The sequence below is a fragment of the Podarcis melisellensis genome (genome assembly GCF_964234715.1).
Source record: "Podarcis melisellensis genome assembly, chromosome: 2".
NCBI classification, from domain to species: domain Eukaryota; kingdom Metazoa; phylum Chordata; class Lepidosauria; order Squamata; family Lacertidae; genus Podarcis; species Podarcis melisellensis.
In genome coordinates, this window is record NC_138529.1 from 119,867,064 (window position 1) to 119,890,270 (window position 23,207).

Sequence of the window (23,207 nt, forward strand, 5' to 3'; positions counted from 1 at the left end):
AAGCTTTTCTGCGTACACGCTTTACCCCCCCAAAATATACAGTGGTACCTCGGTTTTCGAATGTAATCCATTCTGGAAGAATGTTCGAGTTCCGAAATGTTCAAAATTCAAAAATTCCATACAGAAGAGTCAAACAGGAAGCTGCCTCAGAAGTTCAACTTCAGAGACTGTTCGAAAACAGAAGCATTTACTTCTGGGTTTACGGCATTTGAGTTCCTAAATGTTTGTCAATGGAGATGTTCCAAAACTGAGGTACTACTGTACACCCCTTCTCTTCCTCCTCTCCTCCCTTTCTTTTCTTATCTGGTACCACACAGGAGAAATGAAAGATATAATTTTCAATATGTGTATTCATACTCCCGTGAGTTCCCTTTTACAAAGAGAATCAACCCTTGTTATGCTGTGTGTCTTTAAGTTAAACCCTCACCCCAACAGCCTCTTCTGAAATGTCATTCCTACTGTGTCCCATGTTCATTATCTAACAGGATCACTTCCTATGAGATGAAAGTTCATCAGTCATATAAAAAAATAGTTTTCATTGGGTTTTATTTTTAAAAAATTACAAGTGCACAGAGTAAGATAAGGCTCAAAAAAGAAACAAGAAATAAAAGAAGAAACAAGAAATAGTGCCCATGTAGAAAACAAAACAGAACAACAACAACAACAACAGCAACAGCAACAACAACAAAAGCATTGTGTACATTACAAAAAAAGGAAAAAGCCTTAACCTTACATGGTATTTATAAAACGGAATTGTCCATGGCAAGTCTACATTTCTACACAACTTGTTCACGTGTAAGGAGTTTGTACATATCTTCAAATCAATCATTAAAGGGAGCTGTATTTTTATTCCTCCGGTTATTATTATTTTTTTATTTATTGAATTTATAGCCGCCCTATACCCAGAGGTCTCAGAGCGGTTCACAAATATATATATATATATATATCTCACAACATATAAAATCAGGATAAAAACAATAACCGAATAATACCAATCAATACCAATCTTTTTGCTGTAGCTAGGCCACAGAGACTCCATTCATATTGTCCCTTAGTTAGATTCTATGTGTTTGGTATATAATTCTAATGGATATTTCCCTCTGCAAATTTAAGATTGTTCTGTACAGTCATGTGGATCGTCTTTATTACCTGCTGCCAAAAACTTTTCAGTAGACTGCAATCTCACATGAAACTGACTTGATTAATTTGCTTTAAGGTACAAAGGTAGGTAGGTCAGCTTTGGTGACCCGTGACGCTTGACCTTGGGAGTTTCATTGTTATAGCACCAAGCTGCATACACTGCGTTCATTCAACACAGTATTCATGAGACTTCCCTTGATTAATTTATTAAGGTTTTCAGCTGGGGTCAAACAGGGCGGACGCCATCCTGACCAGAGAAAGATTACCACCACCTGTTAAAGCAAAGAGCTGATTGGTGATTTTTTCTTTCCTTCTCCTGGTTCCCCAGATGGCACAAATATGCCGTTAGTTCTGATCTTACAGCTGTTTGTGCACTTCCAGTACATGCATCACCCCAATGCCTGCCGTTTCTCCATGACCTTGAGTTCCACAAGCTTTGGAGTTAATCCAGCCATGGAGTGCTTGAATGTTTTATCATGCTACTAATTTTTACTTCTCATTTACACAAATTATAAAGTATATACATATAGTTGTATGTTGGTTTTCGAACAGAATGCATTCCAGAAGTCCGTTCGACGTCCGAAACGTTCGGAAACCAAGGAGGGGCTTCTGATTGGCTGCAGGAGTGTCCTGCAGCCAATCGGAAGCTGTGCCGGACATTCAGCTTCCGAGGCAAAGTTTGCAAACTGGAACACCTACTTCCAGGTTTGCGATGTTCGAATTCCAAGTTGCTTGTGAACTAAGCAGTTCGAAAACCAAGGTACGACTGTATTCATGTAATATTGCCTTTTTGTAAGGGTATATTTTTCTTCAGTAATCTTCTGTCCACGTTTGCTTATCTCCCCTGCCCACTGGATCATTGGAGAGTTTTGGCAGAAAGAGCCACACAAATAATTCATGGTTCATGGCAGAGCCAAGTCTTTCCCTTATCATTATGGAAATAATGGTGATTTGGCTCTCTAATTCTGCCAAAGCTCAAGGGATTTCTCTGAAGATCACATTTGGGACCAGGAACAGAAACAACAGAATCAGGAATAACTGTACACAATTTTTTTGCATCCTGCCTGAAAATATATTGATTCTGCACGCCGTTGAAAGCTTAGACTGGGATTTGAGGCAGGCAGGGATGCTATCAGTTTGAAGCTTAGTATCAACCCCATTGAATGAGAAGCCCTTAGCTGAACTCCATCTGTATTAACAAAGTTCCACTTGCAGCTTTGGTCTTGCAAGAGGGTTTCGGCGATTCTGAAGAGAAGAGCCACAAACAGGGTGGGTGACAGCAGCACGTATGCCCATCAAAATGTTGCTTCTGCTGCTGCTCAGTACAGCCTATGGGATGTTGAAGCAAAAATGCCCCTTGAATTTAGTGAGAGATAGATATGAGCCCTGGGACTATTATAGAGCAGGAGACCATCTCATCGGTGGGATTATCCCCACACTAAATGGATTATCCCACCCAGGCTCTTTCTCCCAGGTTCCTTTTATCCACATAATACCGTAAGTAAATTATGTGGGGATGGGTTTAATAGTAGTCAAGCTGTAATCTAATGTTTTAAGCCTCTTGAAAAGAGACAAAGGGCATTTCATTGCATCAGCCCATGCCAAATCCCAGTTTCTTCGAATATCTCCATTTTACAGTAGGGATGTGATTCTGGAATGGAGCGATATGAACCCTCCAGCGCCATGCAATCAGCCTGTTTTCACCAGCTGGTGAGGTTCAGTTCAGACAATAATCTATGACCCATAAGAATTGTAGAAGAGAAGAAGAAGAGTTTGGATTTGATATCCCGCTTTATCACTACCCGAAGGAGTCTCAAAGCGGCTAACAATCTCCTTTCCCTTCCTCCCCCACAACAAACACTCTGTGGGGTGAGTGGGGCTGAGAGACTTCAGAGACTTCAGAGAAGTGTGACTGGCCCAAGGTCACCCAGCAGCTGCATGTGGAGGAGCGGAGACACGAACCCGGTTCTCCAGATTACGAATCTACCACTCTTAACCACTACACCACACTGGCTCCCTGATGTATCCTGATGTATGTGTGTGAATCCCCTGAATACCTGTTTTATTTGATTTTATATTGTTGTTCTTTCAGATTTAAGCTGCATTTTCATTTTAATGGATCTTGCTTTCATTTATTTCATTTATCTACTTGCACTTTGACGTGCTTTCGAACTGCTAGGTTGGCAAGAGCAGGGACCGAGCAACGGGAGCTCACCCCATGGTGGAGATTCGAACCGCCGTCCTTCTGATCGGCAAGTCCTAGGCTCTGTGGTTTAACCCACGGTGCCACACACATCCCTAACAAAACCAAATACATATCCATATAAAGAGATTTCTCTGAATCTCGAGACTTTCCCCCCTTCTCCTCCATGGGTTCTAATGTTGACGTTTTCAACTGCATATTATGCCATAGTCTGTCCATAGTATTTGTAACATTACAAGTGAGATTAAAACCCTGCTAATGTTTTCATCTGCTTACAGGGGTCTCCTAAATAGACTATAAATCCCCCCCATTCTTTTTTGAAGTTTTCGTCTTCTTGGTCCCTGAGCTTCCGGCATAGTCTAACAGCTTGATCTGCCATTCCTCTCTGACAGGAACTTTGTCTTCGTTCCATCTCTGGGCTAACAGCATCCGTGCTGCTGTTGTCGCATACATGAAAAGTCTTTGGATCTTGCTTTTGAAATTTACACTGTGTACACCACTTAGAGGTTGTCACACCTACACACATCTAAACACACACACACACCCTGTCTATTAAAGGTTATTTTCCTCCTTGGATTGCAGCCATTTAATAAGGGAAGGGAAAGTAACCTGCTACAGCCCACTTTGACAGGGAAACACTTACTGGGGTCTCCCATGGCAACGGTTGTTTATATCACTGATTCTTTGAGCCCAACTCCTTAAGAGCCAGTGTGGTGTAGTGGTTAAGAGCAGTAGTCCCGTAATCTGGGGAACCGGGTTCGCGTCTCCGCTCCTCCACATGCAGCTGCTGGGTGACCTTTGGCTAGTCACACTTCTTTGAAGTCTCTCAGCCCCACTCACCTCACAGAGTGTTTGTTGTGGGGGAGGAAGGGAAAGGAGAATGTTAGCCGCTTTGAGACTCCTTAAAGGGAGTGAAAGGCGGGATATCAAATCCAAACTCTTCTTCTTCTTCTTCCTCCTCCTCTTCTTCTTCTTCTTCTTCTTCTTCTTCTTCTTCTTCTTCTTCTTCTTCTTCAAAAGTGTTGATTTGCACGACCTATTCCTTGCTGCTTCAAAGTCCAGGTGTCAATTGCCCTCTAAGTAGCTAAAGATTGAGCCACCCCCCTCTCTGCTTAGTGGTAGCAAGAGCCCATGGGGTACCAGTCACTCACACAGGGTGTGCTGTCCTTTCGAAAATGGAGGCACAGCAGAGACTATCGTGGCTTTAAGAAAAATGGTTTATTCACATATTTACACCATCAGTCTGCATGGAGGGAGTTCATGGTCCTTTCGAGAGGGGCTTGTACCCCACATTAGTGCATCCTGGAGCCCAAAGCATCTCTGCTAGCCAACCTCTCCCATAGGTGAATCCCAGCCTTTCTTCCTCCTTCTTCCTCTCAGCAACCTTTTCCCCAAACTCCTCCTTCACACCCAGTTACTCTGGCAAGCTCAAATCCCAAATCCCCAGTCTCTGCTCACACCTCAGGCAAAGTTCTCTTGCACTGCCAGTGTCCCGCAATCGCCCTTGATGTTCCTGGCTCAGCCAGGCTGTTTTGCATAGGTCAGCCCAGGAAATCCTCTGTAGCTTGCATTCTCCCTTTGGTTTTTGGGGGGCGAGGGGGTTCCCCTTAAAACCTATAGCAATATAAAATGGTCAGGCAAAAACATTCCTCTTTAACCAAGGCTTTTAGCTGATTAACATTCTTATGACCTTTAAAAAAAATTTGCGGGAGGGGGGACTACTGGTTTGTTTTTGTTTTTAATAGGTATTTTGTGTTCTCTTTTTTTTATAATCATGTTTTATTAATTTTCCATACAATCATTCCACAATACAATTTCTATTAAACTTTTCAGTTTTTGACTTCCTTTGGCTTTTCTGCCAATCATTCAAATTTAGTTTCTTTAAATACAGATTTCCAAATTTTTATATTGGCTTTATACCTTCCCCCCTCTTATATTTTACATTTTTACAATTTTTTTTTTTACAATATTTCTTATTTTATCACAGAGCTTCTCTAAATGCCACTAACGTTATTTCATTATCACTTAGGTATTTTGTGTTCTCATTTTGTATTTTCATGTTGTAAACTGCTCAGTGATCTTCAGGTGAAGGATGGTATCCCAAAAAACTAATAAATGAATTATTAACTAATAAAGAAACGTTTCACTCAGGGTTGGCGATTGGGATTCTAATTCTGATCAAGCACGAGCGTTGCTCCTAAAATAAATTCAAGGTGCTTTCACTGTCTAGAAATCATACAGTCATAGAATAGTAGTTGTAAATGCCCTTCAAATGGCAATTTCCCCAAGCCCACTCCCTTTCTGCAATGTACATCATGGCAGTGCAATGTAGTGGCTAGAATTTTGGGATTTCGACTGAGGAGATGTACGTGCACATCAATACTCAGCCACGCAATCTTTGGCTCTCCTGTGGCTTCTCTTACATCAAAGAGTTATTATCAGGGTCAAATGGTGGCATGAGGTATGGCACATATGTGCTGCCTTGAGCAAGTTGTTGTTGTTTAGTCGTTTAGTCGTGTCCAACTCTTCGTGACCCCCTGGACCAGAGCACGCCAGGCACTCCTGTCTTCCACTGCCTCCGGCAGTTTGGTCAGACTCATGTTTGTAGCTTCGAGAACACTGTCCAACCATCTCGTTCGATGTTCTCCTCTTCTCCTTGTGCCCTCCATCTTTCCCAACATCAGGGTCTTGAGCAAGAGGAGACTGCAAATATGATGGGTCGCTTGGATGAATGGCCATCAGCAATTCCTGTGTTACAGGGGGTTGACCTAGACTTTGGGGTCCCTGCCACCTCTCCCATTTTCTGATTCTATGACTGTGACATACATTATTAAATGGAGGGTGACGTGTGAGATGTATGTTTTGTTGCAGAGAAACATACACAGTTTTACTCCACAATCTGGCCTTCCTGCTCGCCATCCACGAGATCAACCAGAATCCCAGGCTCTTACCCAACATCACCCTGGGCTACAATATCTTTGAGAACTATGACAAAACAAGAATCACATACGACGCCATGGTAGAGCTGCTCTACACCAGTCATGCAAGTATTCCAAACTACAGGTGTGGAAGGCAGAATAACCTGCTGGCTGTTTTAGATGGTGCAGACTCTGAAATCTCTCTCCATATTTCGAACATGTTGGGCATCTACAAAATCCCACAGGTGTGAATTGGGGAGCAGTCTAATTTCACTTTGCTTTAAAATGTGTTTGGATGTCTGAGGGAGAAGGTTTCTGTTAGTAGCAATCTTCCTTCCTTCCTTCCTTCCTTCCTTCCTTCCTTCCTTCCTTCCTTCCTTCCTTCCTTCCTTCCTTCCTGTCCATCTGGACTGACAGAATCCTATGTTATGGAGAGGAGACCTGTATTTGAGGAAATTCAAACAAAGCCAAGCCAAACACTTTTCTTTTCTGTTCCCATCCAGGTTAGTTATGGATTTGTCTCCCATGACATCAATGATAAAACTCAGTTCCCTTTTTTCTACCGGATGATCCCCAAAGATGACCACCAATACACAGGGATTGTCAAGTTGCTCCTGCATTTCAGATGGACATGGATCGGTCTCTTTGCTCCAGAGAATGACAACGGAGAAAGGTTCATGAGGTCCTTGACCCCTCTGCTCACCTCGAATGGTGTTTGTGCTGCCTTCTCATACAGAATCCCAGAAATGACTCGGTATTTAGTGAAAATTCAGGTTGATTCAATTTTCACATTGGGACAAGTCAATGTATTTGTTCACTATGCAGAGACTCGTTCTTTCTTCAGCGGAATATTCTTTATAAATGAATTACTAAGATTGTCGCTACAGTCCACCGAGGGGAAAGTCTGGATCACAACAGCTTTGTGGGACATCACCCCAACGTTCTCTAACTGGAGATTACATTTCCAGCACCGCCACTGTTTCTTTTCCTTCTTAATTCAGACAGAGATTGCCCCAAAACACGACTATTTTGACTCCAGTCGCTTAGTTCCTTACTGGAAGGAAGTGTTTGATTGTTTCTTTTCAAAGCACTTGTTTTCTGTGAAAGAACGTCTCAGATGTGAACAAAAAGGGGAATTGCCCCTGGATATTCTTGCGCAGAGTCTTTCTCCAGACAACTACAACATCTATAGCAGTGCGTATGCTGTGGCACATGCCTTAAATGCTGCTTACTCATTCAGATCCAAGCAGGTGGCAATGATGGGTGGAGGAGACGGGCGGAGGCTTCAGAGGCTACAGCCATGGCAGGTATTCCTTTTTCCATCACTGATAGTACGAATGAAATGTGCAAAAGTGTTCTATCATTATTCAGAACAGGCTTTGTGGGGATCCCACAACACCTCTCCACTTCTTTAATATTTATGTATTTTGGAAGGGTATCTCACCAATCAGGGCTTGTTTTTTTTTTTGCGGGTTGGGGGTGCCATTGCTACAGAAAAAGCAACAACCTTTTCTTATATTTCTAACCCATGGTGGAGGAACTTCTGAGGCGGCCAAATTTAATGTGTGTGTGTATTATAGCGATGAAAGGGAAAGGGGGGAAAGAGGAAGAAGGAAAGTGCAAGAATTACAATAAGAAATATATAGTATGATACAGTAACTAATCAACCCTAATCAAATACATTTCATAGAATCTTAGAGTTGGAAGGGATCCAAGGGCTATCCAATCTAACCCCTTGCAATGCAGGAATAATTTCCATACTTTGTTTTATAGATATATGAAAAATATATGAAGCTGGGATACAACACCAGGCTTTGGAAAAAGAAACCGCATTTGCTGTTATAGAACATATACAGTATTAAGGTTTACAGTGGTACCTCGGGATAAGTACTTAATTCGTTCCGGAGGTCCGCTCTTAACCGGAAACTGTTCTTAACCTGAAGAACCACTTTAGCTAATGGGGCCTCCTGCTGCCGCTGCACAATTTCTGTTCTCATCCTGAAGCATAGTTCTTAACTCGAGGTACTATTTCTGGGTTAGCGGAGTCTGTAACCTGAAGTGTATGTAACCCGAGGTACCATTGTATTTGATTTTTTTGCTGTATGCAGGGATGTAAAGGGGCAGCTGATGAATGATAATATCAGTAAATACTGGAGGAGTCATCTAGAGACTAATTAAGATTATGAGTCGGAACAGGTGAAACATCATGGACATACAGGTGAAAGTTCATTTATTTCAGTAATTCAACTTAAAAGGTGAAGCTAATATATGAGATAGACTCATAACATGCAAAGCGAGACATGTCAAGGCTTTATTTGTTATAATTGTGATGATTGGCTCCCCAAATCTCTTTTCTGATGAGAGCAGCTTTTGCATCTCATTTGGAAACCAAGGACCCAGAGTCTGGAGGAAGGATGGGGAGGCACACAATGCCAGATGCTTGAAGTCCAATCTGACATTTCCATAGTCTGTGTTGATTTGGGGAGCCTTGTCATCAGCTGGTGTTGGTCCACTGTGCTTCATTAAGTCCAGGCTCAACACAGCCATCTACCATGAGATTTTGGAGCACTTCATGCTTCCTTCCACAGACGAGCTTTATGAGGATGCTGACTTCATTTTCCAGCAGGACTTTGGCACCTGCCCACGCTGCCAAAAGTACCAAAACCTGGGTCAATGCTCATGGGATTACTGTCTTTGATAGGCCAGCAAACTCACCTGGCCTGAACCCCATAGAGAATCTATGGGGCATTGCCAAGAGAAAGATGAGAGACATGAGACTGAGCAATGCAGAAGAGCTGAAGGCTGCTATTGAAGCATCCTGGTCTTCCATAACACCTCAGCAGTGCCACAGGCTGATAGCATCCATGCCACGCTGCATTGAGGCAGTAATTGATGCAAAAGGGGCACAAACCAAGTACTGAGTACATATGCATGCTTCTACTTCTCAGAGGTCCAATATTGCTCTATTTGCAGTCCTTGTTTTTCTGATTTCATTTAATATTCTAATTTTCTGAGACTGTTAATTTGGGATTTTCATCAGCTGTATGCCATGATCAACACAATTATAACAAATAAAGCCTTGACATATCTCGCTTTGCATGTCATGAGTCTATCTCATATATTAGTTTCACATTTTAAGTTGAATTACTGAAATAAATGAACTTTACCATGATATTCTAATTTTCCAAGTTTCACCTGTATCTTATAAGGAGAGCAGGAAGCCAGTTTTGGAATTAAATTACATTGTATTACATTGTATTAAATTGAAGCAATCCGGCAAGATTTGTAATAATTTGGAAAATTGATAAAAAATAAGAATTGGAAAATGCGGCAAGAAGCACAGGGTAACGGTGAGGGAATCCCACTCAGGTGCCTTGAAACCAGCAGGTGCTTTTCCCACTAAGCCCAGAAAGAAAGAAAGCGAACGGGAGAGAAAGAGAAGAGAGGGGAAGGGGCTGTCCATTCAAGCAGCAGGAGGAGTGGAGTGAGCTTTCGAGGCAGAATTGGTATATCTGGTGATCCAGTGCTGAAAAGTCTCCATGGTCGCCTCCCCAGAGTCAGAAGAGTTTTGTTTCTCTGACAACACCAGCAATAAGCAGGAAGAACAACCAGGGACAGTCAGAATCCGGTGCTAAAAGCTTGATGTCTGGGACCATTGTGCAAGATTTGGGTACAATCAGAGCAACAAAACATAATTTCCAATAAAAGAACCTCACGTTTCGTCCCATCCCCAAATGGGAAGCACTGAAGTGATGTTCTTTTTATCCATGTGTCATTCTAGTTCCACTCATTTCTGAGGAACTTTAGATATTACAATGCCTCCATGGATGCGGATGGGGAGTTGGCCGCCAACTTTGATATTTTTACCAGGGTGGTGTGGCCCAACAAGTCTGTGGCTTCTGTGAAAATTGGGAGTCTCAAGCAGCAAGCAGCTCCAGACAAAAGGTTCAGCATTGACAAAGATGCCATTGTGTGGCTTGGGCAGCTTGCTCAGGTGAGGAAAACCAAGGGTTAAGAACCCCAGTTATTCAGTGCCTTCAGAACACTGTTGTTGTTTAGTCATTTAGTCGTGTCCGACTCTTTGTGACCCCATGGACCAGAGGACGCCAGGTACTCCTGTCTTCCACTGCTTCCCGCAGTTTGGGCACACTCATACTGGTAGCTTCGAGAACACAGTCCAACCATCTCGTCCTCTGTCGTCCCCTTCTCCTTGTGCCCTCCATCTTTCCCAACATCAGGGTCTTTTCCAGGGAGTCTTCTCTTCTCATGAGGTGGCCAAAGTATTGGAGCCTCAGCTTCACGATCTGTGCTTCCAGTGAGCACTCAGGGCTGATTTCCTTCAGAATGCATAGGTTTGATCTTCTTGCAGTCCATGGGACTCTCAAGAGTCTTCTCTAGCACCATAATTCAAAAGCACTTCAGAACACTAGGTGGGGTTTATTTGCAGAAACACCCGGTGAGCCCCTCACCCTACTGCAGTAAATATTAAGGCTCTTCTCATCCTAAGGCATTTCATAGAATCATAGTATTGCATAGCTGGAAGGGATCCTAAGGGTCATCTAGTCCAACTCTCTGCAATGCAAGAATCTCAGCTAAAGCATCCATGACAGATGCCCATCGAACTTCTGCTTTAAAACTGCCAGGGAAAGAGTCCACAACCTCCCAAGGGAGACCAGAAAGTTCTTTCTGATGTTTAATTGGAATCTCCTTCCTTGTAACTTGAAGGCATTGGTTCCGGTCCTACCCTCCGGAGCAGGAGAAAACAAGCTTGCTCCATCTTCCATGTGGCAGTGAAGCTTTGCATCCATCTCATCTGCTTAATTTGCCCCCCAGATTGGACTAGATGCTGATTATCAGTTTAGAGAATGCATTTACAATAGATCAATGATATGTGGTTTCCCATTCTGAGAAAATAATGCTGGACCAGATGGGTCTCTGGTCTAATCCACAAGGACCCTTTTCTGTGGGGCAGAAGCTAGAGCAATTTTCTAGTAAAATGAGGAGTGATTGTGTATTTTCTTTGCCTGTTACTCAGTTCTGTGGCTTATTGACTCATCCCTAACACTTTTTATTTGATATTCCTTCATTTTATGGTTAGACACTTCCACATTCAAGGTGCAGCAAAAGCTGCTCTTCTGGATACGTCAAAGTGATTCAAGAAGGAAAGCCGCTTTGCTGCTATGCTTGTGCTCAATGTCCCAGTGGGACCATCTCCACCCAGGAAGGTAAGGAATTCCAGAGGGAAAGGAAGCCCTTTCAGAACCAGGCATGTCCCACCAACTAGAAGACAAACACAACCCCCTGCGTTACAAAATGTAACAATCAATGCAAATGGAACACACTGGCTAATAACTGGTAGTGGATATATAATTAATTACAATGTCACTCAAAATATGCTAATACGCCACTACAAAATAATGTATCTATCATACGGTACATCTCACAAAATATACAAGTGACTTTAAGCTGTTGTATATATAAGAGTCAAATGAGGAGTCAAACAAGTCAATGAATAGTGAGGAACGCCAAGCTGTCTCTCAAAGGAAGACGTCCTATGAAAGTCTCAAAGGAAGACGTCTCTCAGAAGTCTTAAAAGGAAGTCTGAAGAGGACAGTGTATCCGGAACAGTTCACTGTTTCGGAATAAAGTCTTCATCAGCTGGAAATGGAATAGAAGGCATTGCTAGCAATGAATGACAACAAAACTGAGCAACCTGCACGAATGTTATACAGTAAAACAAAATATATAAAGAGGTACTGTACATACCGAATAAATATCAGTAAGATATTCATACTGGTGTTGATTACCACCAACTAGAAGAGGCTGACCCGAAAGGGTAGACAGAGTGAAGCCAGGAGTCTCAATAGCATGATTTAGGACATTCTAGGTCTCTGGTATAAGCTGCCACCCAATATATTATGCCATCCTGAAGAATCGAGACTAATACAAAGACCTGCATGATACATGGAACAAAAATCATAAGACAATGAAGTAACTCTTTATCATTGCAGATGCAGACCATTGCAACAAATGTCCAGAAGATGAGCACCCAAGCAAGAACCAAGATCAGTGTGTCCCCAAGATTTTCAGCTTCCTAGCCTATGAAGACAAGTTGGGGATCCTCTTGGTTTCCATTGCCCTCCTCTTATATTTAATCACAAGCTTTGTGTTAGGAATCTTCATTAGATTCCAGGAAACCCCCATTGTCAAAGCCAACAATCGGGACCTCTCCTACATCCTCCTCGTCTCTCTCTTGCTCTCCTTTTTGTCCTCCTTCCTCTTCATTGGCCGGCCAAGGAAAGTGACCTGCCTTCTCCGACAAATGGCCTTCACCATTATCTTCTCAGTTGCTGTGTCTTCTGTACTGGCTAAAACCATCACTGTGGTGCTGGCCTTCATGGCCACAAAACCTGGGAACAAGGTGAGGAGATGGCTGGGGAAGAGTCTGGCCAACTCCATTATCATTTTCTGTTCTTGCGTTCAAGTTATCATCTGCAGCACCTGGCTGGGGGTGTCTCCCCCATTCCCAGATTCTGATATGCAGTCTCAGCCTGGAGAGATCATCCTGCAATGCAACGAAGGGTCTGTTGCCATGTTTTATTGTGCCCTTGGCTACATGGGCTTCCTGGCTGCCATCTGCTTCACAGTGGCTTTCCTGGCCAGGAAGCTACCTGGGGCCTTCAATGAAGCCAAGCTGATCACCTTCAGCATGCTGGTCTTCTGCAGTGTTTGGGTGTCCTTTGTTCCCACTTACCTGAGCACCAAGGGAAAATACATGGTAGCCGTGCAGGTCTTCTCTATGTTGGCCTCCAGTGCTGGTCTCCTGGGCTGCATCTTTCTTCCCAAGTGCTACATCATCATATTCAGGCCTGATCTGAATACAAAGGAGCACCTGACAACAAAAACTAAAGATGGCATCTGACTTAAAATATTATTTTATAGTTGAACTGCAGTGCAGCAGTAATGGAAATGCAGTACTTCTCATTTAAGTGTAGCTTCACACACGGTTAATCCCATTTATTTCTTTAATTAATTAATTTCATAAAATTTACGCTCCACTTTGTTGTAGGGAAAAATAACTCAAAGCAGTTTCCAAAAGGATAAAGCAATAAAATTATCCTTTCATGTAACAAAGGCAAAACCACAATAGAATAAACTAAGACGAATTAAAACTCTTACAAGCTTTATAAACATCTGAGTAGGCCTGTCTAAATAAGAATGTTGGCAACAATAAAAATCAATGCATAATAACTCACCACTAGTCACAAAGCTTTTGTACTTCATGTTTTAGAAGTGCTGGTTTATTGCCTTGTCATCCATCAAACTGGCCATTGGCAGCTGCTGGTCTTTCCTTCTTGGCTACGGTTGTTTCTGTACAGGGCAGGCTCACCGAGTTGGGTCTAACGGGGGGCTGTCACACTGAAAGAAAGAAGCAACCAGCAATTCTCAAGCCTCTTACATGTGCATCACAAGATACTCCCACTGGCAGCAGCTATTGGTCTCTCTCTCAACTCCCCTCCTAATTCACCTCTTGTCAGATGTTCCGCCTGGCCATCTGGGTGCAAGGCCTGCCTGGGAGCTGAGTGGCAAGTGCCAAAGGGGAGCCTTTCCACCATGCAGGCCTGGCAGCACCTCTCTTTGGGGCATGGCGTTGCTCAGGGACCAGGGGCGGTGGCGACTGCTGCTCAGAGGACCCCCAAGGAGACGAGGGGGGAGGCTGAAAGGACACTCCACAAGGGAGGGTGCTCCAACAGGGGCGAGGGGCTGCCAGCTCTGCAGGCGAGAGATGACATAAGTGGGCTTCTGAGGAGCCGCAGAAAGAATGGAGTTGGTCAAGGGAGCTGTGGACTCAAAAAGATTGAAAACCTCTGGTGTAACCAATTAGAGGGCCCTGCTCCTTCCTGCCACTCACCATCTGGCCTGGGGCGGGGCCTGAAGCCTCATAAAGGACTGCTGGACTCTGCTGCCCGGGAGGACCCTCCTGTGTGAGTGTATGGGGTCCTGCTCCTTCCTGCCACTCACCATCTGGCCTGGGGCAGGGCCTGACGGGCCTCACTAGAACAGTTGCTGTCACTGCTGGAGGGCTGCAGAGTGCTTTTAAAATGTTTTAAAATTTTTATTTTGAATTTTTTGTATGGGGGGGGTGCGGTGGATGTTTATTGGGCCTGGGAATTTGTTTGATTTTATGTTTTTGTAATTTTTGTAATTTTTATTGTTTTTTGTTTGTATTGTTGTATTTGTGTGGGTTTTTTTTTGTTTTGTTTTTTAAAGGGGTTATTTTGCTCTTAAGGGGAGGGGTCAGGGCTGCCGGGGAATGGGCCCCAGCCCACAAAATGGCTGGGATATGTTTCACAGGGGGGAATGCACTGGGACAACCGATCTCAGTGATCACGGGTAGGAGGAGGAGTTACGCTAAGACCAGACCATGTCATTACAGAGGAGGCAGGTTTAGTCGTTGTCTGAGGACTATCCCTGCCTCTGGGTCTGGTCCTGACCGGATGAATACTAGAATCAGCAAGGGATACCCACATGACCTGAAAGTGTTGCTGTGCAATGCCAGGTCAATGATTCATAAGACCACTGCCATCCATGACTTGATCATGGATGGAGGACTTGACCTGGCATGTGTAACAGAGACTTGGTTGGATGAAGCAGATGGGCCTGTCCTTGCTGCCGCTTGTCCACCAGGTTTCTCTTACGCACAGCAACCCAGGTCATGTGGGCGGGGAGGGGGGGTTGCAGTGATTTTTAGGAAGTCATTAGTTTGCACCAGGCGTCCTATTGGGAAGACCCAGTTTTCTGAGTGCATGTTCTGGAAGTTGGGCAATAGGGGCAGTACAGGATTCCTTTTGGTGTACCGACCTCCCCGCTGCACCAAGGATTCCCTGCCCGAGCTACTTCAGGTCGTGGCGGATGTTCTCCTGGAGACACCTAGCTTGGTCGTCCTAGGGGATTTTAACATCCATGCCGACACGACCTTACAAGGGGCCGCTCGGGACTTCGTGGAAAGCATGGCCTCCATGGGGCTGTCCCTGAATAAGTCTGGCCCAACCCATAGCCGCAGACATGCCTTGGACCTGGTGTTTACCTCTACGGATGTTGGTGATCTGACACTAAGTAAAAGTGAAACGAAAGAAGTGCCATGGTCAGACCACTTCCTGGTGCAACTAGACTTCTCTGCGACCCATCCCCTCTGCAGGGAGGTGGGACCGATTCGGATGGTCCGCCCCCGCCACTTAATGGATCCAAATGGTTTCCAGAGAGTGGTAGGGGATGCTTTATCCCATGTTGATGGCCTTTCAGCCGATTCCCTGGTGGCCCGCTGGAATGTGGGGTTAACCAGGGCTATTGACTGTTTGGCTCCGAAGCGCCCTCTCCGATTGCATGAAGCCCAGAGAGCCCCGTGGTTTTCCACAGATCTGAGGGCAATGAAACAATCGTTGAGACGGCTAGAGCGCCGGTGGCGGATAACTCATTCTGAATCTGACCGGACACGGGTTAGAGCTCAACGTCGAGCCTACCAAGTGGCGACAGCGACGGCGAAGAAGACTTTCTTCACCGCCTCTATTGCATCTGCAGAAAACAGCAGCAGGAGACTCTTTCAGGTGGTTCACAATTTAGCGGAACCACCTGTAACATCGGAGCCCAGTACGGGCCACATGTTCTCCTGCAATGATTTTGCAATTTTTTTTGCAGATAAAATCGCTCAGATTCGGGAAGAAGTAGACTCCACCGTGGGAGCAGGGCCGGGGCGGGAGAGTGCTAGAGTCCTGTCTGGTCAAGTTGTGTGGGATCAATTTCAATCTGTTACCTCCGAGGATGTGGACAGGCTGCTTGGACGAGTGAAGCCAACCACCTGTCTCCTGGATCCTTGCCCATCCTGGCTTATAAAAGCTAGCCGGGAAGGACTGGGCGATGGGCTTTGTGGGGTGGTGAATGCTTCCCTCCGTGAGGGAGCCTTCCCAGACCCGCTGAAAGAGGCGGTTATCAAACCGCTTCTTAAAAAACCATCTTTAGATGCGGCCACGATGGCCAATTATCGCCCAGTCTCAAACCTTCCATTCTTGGGCAAGGTGATTGAGCGAGTGGTTGCTGAACAACTCCAGGCACGCCTGGAAGAAGCGGACCATTTGAATCCCTTCCAGTCGGGATTCAGGCCTCATCATGGGACTGAAACTGCCTTGGTCGCACTGGTTGATGATCTCCGGCGGGCTAGGGACAAAGGTGAGAGCTGTTTCCTAGTTCTGCTGGATCTCTCAGCGGCGTTTGATACCATCGACCACGACATCCTTCTGGACCGTCTTGAGGGGCTGGGAGCTGGGGGCACTGTCATACAGTGGTTCCGCTCCTTCCTCCTGGGCCGTGTTCAGAAAGTGGTGGTGGGGTTGATGAGTGTTCAGACCCCTGGCCGCTCACTTGTGGGGTGCCTCAGGGTTCTGTCCTCTCCCCCATGCTTTTCAACATCTACATGCAGCCGCTAGGAGGGATCATCAGGAGGTTTGGGCTGGGTGTTCATCAATATGCAGATGATACCCAGCTCTACCTCTCTTTTAAATCAGAACCAGTGAAGGCGGTAAAGGTCCTGTGTGAGTGTCTGGAAGCGGTTGGAGGATGGATGGCGGCTAACAGATTGAGGTTGAATCCTGACAAGACAGAAGTACTGTTTTGGGGGGACAGGAGGCGGGCAGGTGTGGAGGATTCCCTGGTCCTGAATGGGGTAACTGTGCCCCTGAAGGACCAGGTGCACAGCCTGGGAGTCATTTTGAACTCACATCTGTCCATGGAGGCACAGGTCAAATCTGTATCCAGGGCAGCTGTTTACCAGCTCCATCTGGTACGTAGGCTGAGACCCTATCTGCCTGCGGACTGTCTTGCCAGAGTGGTACATGCTCTGGTTATCTACGTGGGGCTACCTTTGAAGGTGACCCGGAAACTACAACTAATCCAGAATGCGGCAGCTAGACTGGTGACTGGGAGCGGCCGCCGAGACCATATAACACCGGTCTTGAAAGACCTACATTGGCTCCCAGTACGTTTCCGAGCACAATTCAAAGTGTTGGTGCTGACCTTTAAAGCCCTAAATGGCCTCGGTCCAGTATATCTGAAGGAGCGTCTCCTCCCCCATTGTTCTGCCCAGACACTGAGGTCCAGCTCCGAGGGCCTTCTGGCAGTTCCCTCCCTGCGAGAGGCCAAGTTGCAGGGAACCAGGCAGAGGGCCTTCTCAGTGGTGGCGCCCGCCCTGTGGAATGCCCTCCCACCGGATGTCAAGGCGATGGACAACTACCTGACATTCAGAAGACATCTGAAGGCAGCCCTGTTCAGGGAAGTTTTTAATATGTGACATTTTAGTGTATTTTTCATTTCTGTTGGAAGCCGCCCAGAGTGGCTGGGGAAACCCAGCCAGATGGGCGGGGTACAAATAATAAATTATTATTATTATAGAAGTGAACATGAGGGGTTCATGAGTTGTCCACATGCTCAGGTATCCAATTACAGTGGTGCCTCGGGTTACATATGCTTCAGGTTACATACGCTTCAGGCTACAGACTCTGCTAACCCAGAAATAGTGCTTCAGGTTAAGAACTTTGCTTCAGGATGAGAACAGAAATCGTGCTCCAGCGGCGTGGCGTCAGCAGGAGGCCCCATTAGCTAAAGTGGTACTTCAGGTTAAGAACAGTTTCAGGTTAAGAACAGACCTCCGGAACGAATTAAGTACCACTGTATATTGCTTGGAAAGATCGGGCATGAGGTAATCATATACAGTGGTACCTCGGTTTAAGAACTTAATTCGTTCTAGAAGTCCGTTCTTAACCTGAAAGTGTTCTTAAACTGAGGTACCACTTTAGCTAATGGGGCCTCCCGCTGCCGCTGCACGATTTCTTTTCTCATCCTGAAGCAAAGTTCTTAACCCAAGGTACTATTTCTGGGTTAGCGGAGTCTGTAACCTGAAGCATATGTGACCTGAAGCATCTGTAACCCGAGCTACCACTGTATAGAAACAGTTATAAAAGTGCCTTGAAGCGCATACAAGTTGCCCAGCTTTTGGAGATATCCTCTGGGCCACTCCTGCTGCAGCTTGCATAAAATGGAATCCTTACCACACACTGTTTGTCTTCTTTTCGCTTGAAGAACCAGAGGAACTAAGACCCCCTTTGCAGGGTAACAATACGCAGGTGAGGTAACAAGTTTTAGTGAGCAGGAAGAGTCGGAGGCAGAGGACAGTTCAGACTCTGAGGTAGAAAGCGAGGTTGGAGACGTGTGGAACTAGGAGACAGAGGGGTAGGCTGCTTCAAAAGCCATGGAGTCTCCTCTTCCCTCTGGCTGCACCCAGCTTCTCTCTCTCTTGGTCTCCAAGGACATGCAGAGAAATGAAACAGGCTGAACAGAAATCAGTTGTGCAAAGGCGCAGATTGAAACTGCTTGGGATAGACCGTGGAGAGGAGTAGCATTAGTGGGCAGTGGGATGGTGGGGGCCTTCAGTCCTCACAACTAACCCATCAGGGCAAAAGCTGCAGAGAAGGGTTACTGGGATCACTAGACCAGACTGCTTCTGTTTCACTTGGAATAAAGTGTTAAATTTACTGACTTCTCTGTTGTTTTAATTGCTGACCTACACCTCACCCAAGCCCTGAAATAGTGGGACTTTTGGGAAGGGGTTGTCTGTATCATGAAAAGCTTTTCAAAAAATCTTAACGGGCACAAAAGGACCTCCTCTCCCACCCAGTAATACTGATGTAAAATAGAATGTCCCTTATACACCCTTATAGGTCAAAGCCAGCATTTTGAATTAGGCCAGGAAATAATTGAAGAAAGCAGAGTCATTTGTCACAAGGAAAACATGTGATGGATAATTTAGCCATTTGCAAACATGGACCCCAGTAATGTTCAGCCATTTCAGGTGGTTCCTGGGGATAGAAAATGTGAGATCTAGGGCAATGACTATTTCTTTGTGGGTGGGGGGGGGAGGGATAAAATGCATCCAAAAGATATTTCAGAATTAGATTTAAAGGATGTTTATCTATTTCTGAGTAAAACAGTTCTGGCCAGCCCAAATCACATCTCCTCACCTACAGGACACTAAATATAGTTCCACATTAGGTATTCAAAGCACATGGAAGCTACAGCTGGAATTGCAGTCAACTTTCCACACTTGGGAGGGATCCATTTTTCCTATGAATACTGGTATCTTCCATCTTCCCTAATAATGGCCACATACACATATGATCAGGGAAGGGTAAGGTACATTTCATGAGTGTAGTCATTATTGCTGATCAGTTACATATGTGCTTTAGTGCATTACTAAAGAGTGATTACCTAAACAATGTCTTTTTTATTTTTATTTTTTAATACTTCGGGTTACACGTTTAAAGTAGATTATGTAAGATTCGGTACCAGGAAAATAGGTGTCAGGAGCCAGGCTGCCATGTTGATAACATGTCATCATTAGTCGTCATTAGCTTGACGCTTTATAGCAATACAAGCATGCAGGCTCGGACACCTAGTCACACATCGGTGACTTATGAATCAGTTGACCCTTCTGGGGAGTGATTCCGGGTACGGCAGAATATCCGGAACATATGCCCTTTCCATTTCCGGCTTTGTTTTCTGTCTAAGACCTTTCCCATACGTCTGCTCCTTGGATGAATTAACTCTCCTTCCGGTGTGGAACTGCTTCCCCCACTCCCGCATTCTGACATTACCTGTGTCACTTGAGAGAGTCAGTTTCTCTCCAGCACACTCTGCATTCCTGTCCTTCTCGCAGCAATGGAGAATTGATTAACTACTGTCTGGGAAGAATGCGAGCCTCTCTCTTGCGTGCCTCTCTCTTGCTTCCCGACTCCTTTGGAGCTCTTATACAGTGTGCAGAAGTGTTAATGACAATAGGCAGTTGACCCTTCTGGGGAGTGATTCCGGGTACGGCAGAATATCCGGATCATATGCCCTTTCTGTTTCCGACTTTGTTTTCTGTCTAAGACCTTTCCCATACGTCTGCTCCTTGGATGAATTAACTCTCCTTCCGGAACTGCTTGCCCCACTCCCACATTCTGACATTGCCTGTGTCACTTGAGAGAGTCAGTTCCTCTCCAGCACACTCTGCATTCCTGTCCTTCTCACAGCAACGGGGAATTGATAAACTACTGTCTGGGAAGAATGTGAGCCTCTCTTTTGTTGGCTGCTTCCCGACTCCTCTGCAAATTTAAGATTGTTCTGTACAGTCATGTTGATTGTCTTTATTACCTGCTGCCAAAAACTTTTCAGTGGAGTGTAATCTCACATGAAACTGACTAGATTAATTTGCTTTAAGGTACAAAGAAAGGTAGGTCAGCTTTGTTGACCCGTGACCAATCATAAACCACTGCAACACTGTCTTCATGAGACTTCCCTTGATGAATTTGTTAAAGTTTTCACCTGAGGTCAAACAGGGCGGACGCCATACTGACCAGAGAAAGATCACCACCACCTGTTAAAGCAAAAAGCTGATTGGTGATTTTTTCTTTCCTTCTCCTGGTTCCCCAGATGGCACAAATATGCCGTTACTTCTGATCCTAAGGCTGTTTGTGCACTTCCAATAGATGCATCACCCCAATGCCTGCCGTTTCTCCACGACCTTGAGTTCCACAAACTTTGGAGTTAATCCAGCCATGCAGTGCTTGAATGTTCTATCATGCTACTAATTTTTACTTCTCATTTACACAAATTATAAAGTATATATATATAGTTGTGTGTTGGTTTTCGAACAGAATGCATTCCAGAAGTCCGTTCGACTTCCGAAACGTTCGGAAACCAAGGAGTGGCTGCAGGAGTGTCCTGCAGGCAATCAGAAGTTGTGCCAGACGGAGGGGGGCCACTAGGGGGCGCATCGGAAGATGGCTGACAATAACATCTCTCCGATCCACACGAGGTAATTTGGAGGCTATGATGGGGGTAATTAGACTCCCTAACCCCCCCAGGATTGGGGGGGGGACGGCCCTTGCCTGCTGTGCCCTATACCACCCCCGAATTTGTGGGGGTGGGGGCACTAGGCACAAAGCCCTCCTGTGGGATTTTCGGCACTCCTCGACGCCGTTCCCGATTCGCGCCGCTGGTTGCAATGATCTTTAAAAGAAACAATTTGGACGTGATTAATTGCACATACATCAAGGAATAAGGGGAGTAAATACTGCTGACAGAAGAGATCTCTGATAACAAGACAACAATAAAACACGAGAAGAACGTCAAGATACGGTATGACAAATGACTGAGGGGGGAGGGGGGAAACCTGCCTCTTCCTCTTTATGTGACTTAACAAGAAACCCCCTCCCCTAATGAGTCAGAAATTAAGGACTTAAGCTGTGGATTTAAGGCTGTGTGGAGATAAACTTTCGATCCAAAGCAATGTTTCAAGACGAAGCTGGAAAGTTAAGAGTTTTGGAGTGTCGCACTCAGAAAAAAAATACCGTCGCCATTTTGTGAGGCATTGTGGGAGCTCTTGGGTCTGGGAGGAGAAAGAGAGAAATAGAGTTGTTTACATATGGTGAATCAACTCCTCGGTGGGACTTAAGAGCAACAAATGCCAAAATTTACGATGGAAAAAGTGATGTTATCTACGAAGGAGATATATGGAAACCATCTGGACTTAGTGGAGGAACGGGAAATCCACACAGGATTATTACACTTGCTATCGGCTTAAGGAGACTAACAGAAGAGATCGTAAAGGAAAAAGAGAAATTATACGAACAAGATATGATGTGGCAATACCAAGATAAGACTGGATAGAATTATGAACTTTGTTTGCACTGATTGGGACTGATTTGGACATTAACGCAGTAATAAGAAGATGATCTGAATCCCCCTTTGGATCTTGAAGCATGGGTTCCCCCAACAAAATTTAAAAATTTGTCTTTGTAATTCGGAATTTATATGATGTGATTTAATTTGATGTGATTGGCCAGTTAATAAAAATTATTTTTTTTTTTAAAAAAAAGGAAGTTGTGCCAGACATTCAGCTTCTGAGGCAAAGTTCGCAAACCGGAATACCTACTTCCGGGTTTGCGACGTTCGAGTTCCACGTTGCTTGAGAACTAAGCTGTTCGAAAACCAAGGTATTAATTGTATACAGCAGTTTCAATCTGCGCCTTTGCACAACTGATTTCTGTTCAGCCTGTTTCATTTCTCTGCATGTCCTTGGAGACCAAGCGAGAGGGGAACTGGGTGCAGCCAGAGTGAGGAGAAGACTCCATGGCTTTTGAAGCAGCCTATCTCTCTGTCTCCTAGTTTCACACTTCTCCAACCTCATTTTTTGCCTCAGAGTCTGAATTGCCCTCTGCCTCTGATTCTTCCTGCTCACTAAACCTTGTTACCTCACCTGCGTATTGTTACCCTACAAAGAGGGTCTTAGTTCCTCCGGTTCTTTAAGCAAAAAGAACATAAACAGTGTGTGGAAAGGATTCCGATTTATGCAAGCTGCAACAAGAGTGGCCCAGAGGTTGGGCAACTTGTATGGACATCAAGGCACTTTTATAACTTTTTCTATACAGTGGTACCTCGGGTTACAGAGGCTTCAGGTTACAGACTCCGCTAACCTAGAAATAGTACCTTGGGTTAAGAACTTTCAGGACGAGAAAAGAAATCGTGCAGCAGCAGTAGGATGCCCCATTAGCTAAAGTGGTACCACAGGTTAAGAACAGTTTCAGGTTAAGAACGGACTTCTGGAACGAATTAAGTTCTTAACCCGAGGTACCACTGTATATGATTACCTCGTGCCCAATCTTTCCAAGCAATATACAGTGGTACTTAATTCATTCCAGAGGTCTGTTCTTAACCTGAAACTGTTCTTAACCTGAAGCACCACTTTAGCTAATGGGGCCTCCTGCTGAGGCCACGCCGCTGGAGCACGATTTCTGTTCTCATCCTGAAGCAAAGTTCTTAACCTGAAGCACTATTTCTGGGTTAGCGGAGTCTGTAAC

General features: G+C 45.0%; 1 protein-coding gene across 1 annotated transcript; it reads left to right on the plus strand.

The window, feature by feature from the left end:
• Positions 1 to 5,706: 5,706 nt before the first annotated feature.
• Positions 5,707 to 13,183, plus strand: LOC309363255 (vomeronasal type-2 receptor 26-like; the record flags this gene model as incomplete). The annotated part of the gene is made up of 6 exons (XM_081899359.1): positions 5,707 to 5,804; positions 6,215 to 6,506; positions 6,765 to 7,568; positions 10,043 to 10,255; positions 11,360 to 11,486; positions 12,273 to 13,183. 6 exons carry the CDS (start codon positions 5,707 to 5,709, stop codon positions 13,181 to 13,183), a joined length of 2,445 nt encoding a protein of 814 aa, XP_081755485.1.
• Positions 13,184 to 23,207: the final 10,024 nt, after the last annotated feature.